This window comes from Amblyomma mixtum, chromosome 4 (assembly GCF_055824585.1).
Source record: "Amblyomma mixtum isolate Tamu chromosome 4, ASM5582458v1, whole genome shotgun sequence".
NCBI classification, from domain to species: domain Eukaryota; kingdom Metazoa; phylum Arthropoda; class Arachnida; order Ixodida; family Ixodidae; genus Amblyomma; species Amblyomma mixtum.
Genome location: NC_143015.1, coordinates 55296925 through 55305638, shown reverse-complemented (window position 1 = coordinate 55305638; position 8714 = coordinate 55296925). Strand labels below are relative to the sequence as shown.

The window sequence follows — 8714 nt, the reverse complement described above, 5'->3', positions numbered from 1 at the left end:
CTTCGCATGCTTCAGCTGCAAATTTCACGCATTCGACCGCTTTAAACTTGTCTAAATCTAAAACCTCTTCACTTGAAATTTAAGATCAAATATTCTTTCTCCCGGTCCTTAAAGCAAAATTTACATTTTGAATTCCTTTCTCACTTTGCGATTTCACAACGCAGCCTTTGATAAAGAGGATGGTGACAAACAATGGTTTCTACATATCAGCCATGACAGTCCCAGGCAACCGCCATTAATTCCAAAATGTCGAAGCAATGAATCCGTGAAAAAAATCGGAAGAATTCTGAGCTGCAGTCAACATAATAAATGCTCCGTCCGACGCGAGGTGAGTTGGAGTAAGTCGATAGCAGCAGACCCTGTTTACTTTGAAACTTAAAACGCAGGATGAATATTGCTATTTTGCATTGCTGAGTACATGCCAGCGACCTCTAGGAGCCTATAACAATGCACAAATGCGAAAATCTAACTCAACAAATTATTGATCGGGTCAGCACGGGACCGATCAGTAAGGCCATTTAACGTTCGTCAGTTCTTTCTCGTCAATTACGTCATAGTGAGCAGAGCATAGACTTGTCTGAAAGCCCCATTCGTTTCCCGCATTTCAAAAGGAATTCATTGAGGCGGAAGATGCGCACTACTCACAATAGCACCGCGGTCGTTCCGAGTTCCTTCATCAGGAAGTTATCTCAAAGAAAGACGGGTGGACGGCAATTAGCTTTTTTTTTATGAAACGCAAAACACTAAGGCTCCGTTCTGAAACGTTCTCAAAATTTCGTTCTGAAACGGTTAGTTTTGTATCGTGTTGGCCGCAGAGAGGCTCGTGAAACGGCGGAAAAGACGCCAGGCTGAGAAGCACCGGCCTGAATAAATACATGGTGGGCATTGCGCCGTGAATAAATAGAGAAAGCTCCACGCATCGTTACAATCGGCTATTGCTTCTTCGAATCACTGAGTTTATATGGAGGGGCCCATATCGATTTTTTGTTTATTTACGGAACTTCGATCTTTTATAATGAAGGCATTTTTTTTCTGGGGTGGGGGGGGGGGGGGGGGGGGGCGGAATATATATTTGAAACTCATACAGTACTTTTACCTGTTTTGTCGAGTGCATTTTGAGTTCTTCAATTCACCGCCCCTGTCTTCCACACTACCTGTTATCACAATCGAAGAATACTGATATTTTTATACATGTATCTGACTAAGCGACCAAAGTTGCATCGGTGCAGATGCAGCGTTGTGAACAAAAAGAATGATAGAAAATCGCATTAGTGAACGCATGGCAAGGCCAGGTAAACCGATTTGTAGAACGTGACATCAAAATATCTCAAACACTTCTCAGGAGTGAGAACGTCAAGCTCCGAGATGGTGCAGTCGAGTTTCGGCAAGCTTCCTTATCACTCACGTGTATGTAGCCTACTCTTTGCACTGTCTTATAGAACTAGATCCCCATTTGCCTAGCTATGTTATTGAGGCAATTGAATTCAACTGCGATTACTGTTCGTTTAGCCTTGCGCCCTTACTCGAACCAGAAATAAACAAAACTAGCGTCATATATGTAGGCCTAATGCATAATACAAAGGTTCGTTCCAATAAAACTCAGCTGGCACCCTATCTAAAACTTGATATGCGCAACGGCGAGCAAGCAGCGATAATATCGCATTTTTTATATTTCTCACATAACCTCAACACCTATTTTACGTTACAGCCACCACTTGGTTGTTGCAACCGAATCCGAAATGGCCTGCGGTAAAGAACTCCGTCGTAAATTGTTCAGCTTCTTGAAGCAAGTTTCTCGTTGCGATTTATTTATACATATTGTTTGGTGCTGCATTTCAAGTAAAAAAATGGCATCTAGAACTTAATCCCTCTACACCATTAAAACTCTCATTCTTCAGCAGCGAGAAGTCAGAAATCTATGGTGGTGGAGGGATGGCCGACACACTATAGCCTGCGAATTTGATCGGCGCTTTCGGTAACGAGCACCGATACAATAAATTTCACATTTTCCAACGCCGTCTTACCCTTGGGAGTTTGTCAATCGTGAGGCGCCTCCTAATATCAGTACAATTATCGATCCTATTTGGGATATAACAATTTGATGAACGAATGCAACAGTAAAGAAAAAATCAGACATGAGGATTTGACGCAGGCAAAGCGTGTAATCTCCCATAATAAATGTTGCTGTACTCTTATATTCTAACCTTAAAAATTTACTCAAATCAGAGAACACAGTCACCAAAGAGTAATTTCTATGAGTTGTTTTCACACGACTGCGTCCTGTCTGGGAGTTTGCTTCGCGAGATTAATTTTACATTGAGGAACAGCGCCGCTTACTAGACGAGGAAAAAAATGAAGGCTTAAAGCTTGCAATCCACGTTTAAGTAACTTCTAATCAGCTATTCTATAATTGCCCACTGCACTATCAGTGTCCTTTTATTTCAACATATTGTCACAGGCCAGACGGAGAACAGTCGTAGACGTAGAGGGGGACCGCAGAACGGCCGAGAGTTTTAATCACCCAGAACAGAGCCAGCTCGAGCGCGCCTCACGCGAACGCGACCACTTCGTCCTCGTCACGGCTTAGCGCGCAGGTAGCTCGAGCCAGGTCCGTGGCATTAGTCCCCCGAAAAAGAAGAGCATCGTCCCGATGCGAGGGTATGTACAAAGCAGAAAATGAACAGGAAAAGCAGGAAGACAATGTTTAAAAAAAACGAACAAAAAGAAATAAATTAAAACGCAGAACCCGAACACAGTTTAAAGTGGAGCGCCATCGCTCTCACGCGAGAAGTATGGCTTAAGTCGCATTACATGCACAATGTCAGTCCGTGGTTGCCGACGACCGGTAGCCACAGTTCCACGTGGAACAACCTCATAATCCACGTTTCCAACACGACGGAGCACCTCATAAGGTCCGAAATATCGGTGCAGCAGTTTTTCGGACAATCCCTTTTGGCGGACAGGGGTCCACACCCACACACGGTCACCGATGTTGTAGGTAACCTCCCTGTGGCGCCGGTTGTAACGTCTGGAGTCCGTGTCTTGTTGAGCTGTGATGTGCAAACGAGCAAGCTGGCGAGCTTGCTCGGCTTGTTCGACAAAGGAGCCCGAATCTGGTGCCAAGTCATCATCCACGCACGGGAGTATGGCGTCCAGCATCATCCGCACTTCTCTGCCGTAGACTAGACGGAATGGTGTAAAGCGGGTTGTTTCTTGAGTCGCAGTGTTGTACGCAAATGTGATGTACGGGAGTATTTGGTCCCAGGTTCTGTGTTCCACATCCACGTACATGGAAATCATGGCGGCCAGTGTTTTATTCAGGCGTTCTGTGAGCCCATTTGTTTGGGGATGGTATGCTGTCGTTGTTCGATGGCTGGTGTGACTCAGCTCAAAGATGTCGTGGACAAGCTGAGCTGTGAATGCCTTCCCTCGGTCTGTGATGACGACGGACGGAGCGCCGTGTCGAAGCACTATTGCACGCATAAAGAAGTGCGCAACTTCGAACGCTGTGCCTTGAGGGAGAGCCTGCGTTTCGGCGTAACGCGTCAGGTAATCGGTTGCAACAGCTATCCATCTGTTTCCTCCCGACGACAAGGGAAATGGTCCGAGGAGGTCCATGCCGACTTGTTCAAAGGGTGTGCTAGGAGGCATGATAGGCTGCAACATGCCAGGCGGTTTCAGAGGCGGCGTCTTCCTACGCTGGCACTCACGGCAGGTCCGAATGTATCGCTTCACACATGAGGCAAGGTTGGGCCAATAGTAGTTCTGCCGCACCCTGGCAAGTGTGCGCGTGAATCCAAGGTGCCCAGAGGTCGGCTCGTCGTGGCAGGCGAGGAGGATCTCGTGGCGGAGGGCGGCTGGTATAACCAGAAGGTAACTCTTACCACTGGAGGCGGAGTTTTTCTTATACAGCACTCCGCCTCGAAGACATAGGGATGGCAGCCTGCGAGCCAGGTGGGAGGGTATCGAGGGATGGTGACCTTCTAGATGCTCTATGAGCAGCTTCAACTCGTCGTCCGCACGTTGTTGTGCGATGATGTCGGACGACGTGACTGCACCAAGGAATGCATCGTCTTCTGCGTTACCTTCGTAAGGTTGCACGGGTGAACGCGACAAGCTGTCAGCGTCGGTGTGCTTGCGACCAGACTTGTAGATGATGGTGAAGTCAAATTGCTGTAAGCGTAATGCCCAACGTGCTAGGCGGCCACATGGGTCCTTCAAGTTTGTCAACCAGCACAATGAGTGGTGGTCAGTAATAACCTGGAACTGCCTGCCATACAGATAGGGGCGGAACTTTGTGATGGCCCATACTACGGCCAAACATTCCTTCTCAGTTGTAGAGTAGTTACACTCTGCACGGGAAAGTGCACGGCTAGCATAAGCGATCACTTTTTCGACACCGTTCGGACGCTGGACGAGAACCGCTCCAAGACCGACGTTGCTGGCGTCCGTGTGAATTTCAGTGGCGGCATCATCGTCAAAATGGGCTAGTACTGGTGGTGATTGTAGACGACGTCGTAGATCGTCAAAAGCAGTTTGCTGCTCGGCACCCCACAAAAATGGCTCCTCATCTCGTGTCAAGCGCGTCAGAGGACTGGCCAGCTTAGCAAAGTTTTTTATGAAACGTCGGTAGTACGAACAAAGGCCTAGGAATCGTCGGACGGCTTTTTTATCAGTGGGAACCGGGAAGTCCGCGACGGCAGAAATTTTGTCAGGGTCTGGCCGGATGCCCTCGGAGCTGACGACCAATTCAGTAAATCTAAAATGGCATTTTTGCGGCTTTAGAGAAAGATGAGCTGATCGGACGGCTTCTAACACCACTCTGAGCCGCTGCAAATGTTCCGAAAACGTTGTTGAAAAAATGATTACATCATCCAGGTATACTAGACATGTTTGCCATTTAAGGCCGGTGAGCACGGTATCCATCATTCGCTGGAACGTTGCTGGAGCACAGCAGAGTCCGAAGGGGAGCACACGAAATTCATAGAGGCCGTCCGGGGTGACAAAGGCGGTTTTCTCCCGGTCTCTCTCATCAACTTCTATTTGCCAATATCCGCTGCGCAGATCTACCGAAGAAAAGTATTTTGCTTGGCGCAGTCTGTCGAGGGAATCATCTATACGAGGTAGCGGATAGACATCTTTTTTTGTTACGCTGTTAAGTTTTCTGTAATCCACACAGAAGCGCAGCGTGCCATCCTTCTTTTTTACGAGAACGACAGGAGACGACCAGGGACTATTCGATGGCTGGATTATGCCGTCATTGAGCATCTCCTTCACTTGCGTTTGGATGGCCTCCCGCTCTCGGGGAGATACGCGATAAGGCTGTTGATGTATTGGGCGCGCGCCATCGTGCGTGACTATCCGATGCTTAGTGATGGGTGTCTGACGTACCTTAGACGACGAGGTAAAGCAGTCCTTAAACTGCAGCAACAATTCTTGCAATTGCTGCCTTTCTGCGGGCGGGAGGACCTCGTTTATGTGAACGGCGCGTACTGCCTCTTCGTCAACTTCACCAGGCGTGTCTTCTAGGCATGCGAAACACTCAGCCACCTCTTGGACAGGGTCGACGTGGGCGATGGCTGTGCCACCAAATAAATGGCGGTGTTCATTACTGAAATTGGTCACGAGGACTTCAGTGCGACCGTCAGATAAAAAGGCGAGCCCTCTTGCTACGCAAACACCCATGGTGAGCAAAAGAGAGACATTTGGCTCAACAACACGTTGTCCGCAATGTGGCACGTCGCAAGTGACCCTAGCCAGAATACTCGCCCGTGGAGGCACCGTTAAGGCATCGTCGGATATACGCAGTGCGGCTCTGCAATTCTCGGGGGCGGGTTTGGTGGCGGCGAGTTCAGTTGAAAATGTAACCAATCGATTTCGAAGGTCTATAGTCGCACCATTTTCTCGAAGAAAGTCGAGACCGAGAATGACGTCTCGTGAGCATTCAGGTAGAATGAGGAACGTTGCCACGAACGTGCATCCGCGCACCGTAATTCTGGCCGTACACATTCCGAGCGGCGTAACCACGTGGCCACCAGCCGTACGTATCTGTGACCCTGCCCACGGCATCATAACTTTCTTCAGCACCTTAGCCATCCTACCGCTCATTATCGAGTAGTCCGCACCCGTATCGACTAGTGCGCTAACCTCCTTAGAGTCAATCAGCACGGGTATGTCAAGGGAGACCTTGGTCTTACCAGACCCAGTCGTCGGCGCCGTCTTCGTCGTCGTCGTCGTCGTCGTCGTCATTGGTATCGTGGTCGTCAATTCGGGAAGGGTCAGTCGGCGCGTCGGTGGAAGCTTTTCGCCAATACGGCGTTCGGCGGCCTCGCCTCCAAAGGTCGCCTGTTCTAGTTTTCCCGGTGCGGGCTCGAGGACCCACGCTGTGCACCAGGTCCATAACCGGACTGATGAGGCGACGAATGGCGAGGTGAAGGCGATCGGGACGTTCCGCGCGGAGGAGGTGGTGAACCACGCCGGCGGGTGACGTATTCGTCAAACTCCTGAGGCTGTTCGGCATGCCGCGGACGGGGACTACCTGCAGACAAGCCTCGGAATCCCAGAGACCGATATGGACACCGCCGGAAGATGTGACCGGCCTCGCCACAATGATAACACAGGGGACGTCGGTCTGGCGCACGCCAAATATCGGTCTTTCTCGGCGCCTGTCCTCGAGCTTGCCAGTAGGGAACCGGCTGCTCGGCGTGTACTGCGACTACCGAAGGGGCATACGGTGGCGCGCAGGGAACCGGCGCAGGACGGCGCAGCACGTCCGCATACGTCGCTGGCGGCCAAGCAGCTGGCTGTGGTGGCGGCTCTACTGGAGCGACGGGTGGTCTGAGCGCCTGCTGAACTTACTCCCGAATGGTGCTAGTCAGAGAGTCCACAGGAAAAATCCCCTGAAGTTTCTGCAGCTCCTCACGGACCACAGAACGCACGATGTCCCGAAGGGAGCTTGTATTGGCCCCCGAAGCAGCATCCAGGGGGTGTAGAGCCGAGATAGGGTTTAGCTGCCGGTCGTAGAAATTGTACCGATGCTGGAGCGCCCTCTCCATGAGCACAGCCTCGGAGAGGAACTCGGCGACAGTTCTGGGCGGGCTTCGCACAAGACCGCAGAACAATTGCTCTTTCACGCCTCTCATCAGGTGTCTGAGCTTTTTCTCTTCCGTCATGGTCGGGTCCGCTCGGTTGCAGAGGCGCGTCACTTCCTCCACGTACATCGCTACGTTCTCATTTGGTAGCTGAATGCGAGCGGTCAATTCACGCTCGGCCCGTTCACGGCGATCGCTGCTGGTGTAAGTCTCCAACAGCTGGCGACGAAAGTCCTGCCACGTCGTTAGACTCGTCTCGCGGTTTTCGTACCAGATCCGAGCGGCGTCTTCTAAGCTGAAGTAGACGTTCCGGATCTTAGCACTGTCGTCCCAGCCGTTGAAACGCGCAACGCGCTCGAACTGATCAAGCCAGTCTTGGGCGTCCTCCGAGTATCCGCCGTGAAAGGGCTTCGGGATCCGGGGATTTTGCAGGCTCACAAAAGAAGCAGGTATGAACGGAGCGCTGTCTGACATTGCTGCCATGGTCGTAGCCATGGGTGCGCTCTCTTGAGGCCGGAGTCCGAATTCTGGAGACAAGCCGCGGAGCCTGCGGCTGACACGATGGACGGGGGTTCGCACAAGAGGCACCGGGCTTGTGCTTCGGCTCTCCGAGGAAGGATGGAGCATCAGCCGAGAATACCCCGCACCTCCACCAGATGTCACAGGCCAGACGGAGAACAGTCGTAGACGTAGAGGGGGACCGCAGAACGGCCGAGAGTTTTAATCACCCAGAACAGAGCCAGCTCGAGCGCGCCTCACGCGAACGCGGCCACTTCGTCCTCGTCACGGCTTAGCGCGCAGGTAGCTCGAGCCAGGTCCGTGGCAATATAGAGGAATATTTCACGAGGGATATAGAAAATAGTCAGTCCTTACACAATAAGACATCGTCAGGGCAAAACTCATGCTATCGAGGATCTCAAACATCTTCATGGCAATGAGTCATCAAAACCGCCCAAAGAAGGAACAGAGAGACACATCACGAAGCGCTATCTGAAACTTTCCAGGCACAGAGCTCATTGCCAAGCTCAGAAGCATAAACCTTCCGGCAGGAACACCTGATGTTCACAGGATATACACGAGTAAAGCGAACATTTACCTAGGTCAGGAAATCATGCTCGAAGAAGTCAGAGCTGAAATCTTAGCGATGCGATACAATCCCAGCCCTGAGGTGGAAAAATCAACGACAAGCAGATCAGATATCTTGTGACATGGAAGTCGACCAAAATATAGAGAAATAGAAGCAATTCCAGACAGCTGGAAGACGATTCAGGTTTGGATTATTCCCAAGCTCATCCAGAAGCTAAGCCGCAGAGTCACATGCCGAGTTGAAAAGTTCAAATGGGCTGGAAAACAATCGCCATGACCGACGACATTGAAGGAGCATTGATTAAATATGAGAGGTGCATTTTTCCTGTAGTATACTTAATCTACCTCCTGAGACCGCGAAGGTTACGACTATGATGCTGGTATATGAGTCTTCCTTATATTTTTCTTCTTCCGTCGCTGGAAGCAAAAAAAATGGCTGAGGCTTAACTTGGTTAAGCCTAGAGAATGCGAAGCATCATCGTGTCGCGTGATTTGGAGGCGCACAACCACAGCGACGGCGCGAGGTGGGCCCCCGTT

At 50.6% G+C, this 8714-nt stretch overlaps 1 protein-coding gene across 1 annotated transcript; it reads right to left on the bottom strand.

Moving 5' to 3' along the window:
• Positions 1 to 6854: 6854 nt before the first annotated feature.
• Positions 6855 to 7808, bottom strand: LOC149346524 (uncharacterized; the record flags this gene model as incomplete). The annotated part of the gene is made up of 1 exon (XM_089541368.1): positions 6855 to 7808. A coding segment is annotated over one exon (954 nt), but the record flags the coding sequence as incomplete, so codon positions are not given.
• Positions 7809 to 8714: the final 906 nt, after the last annotated feature.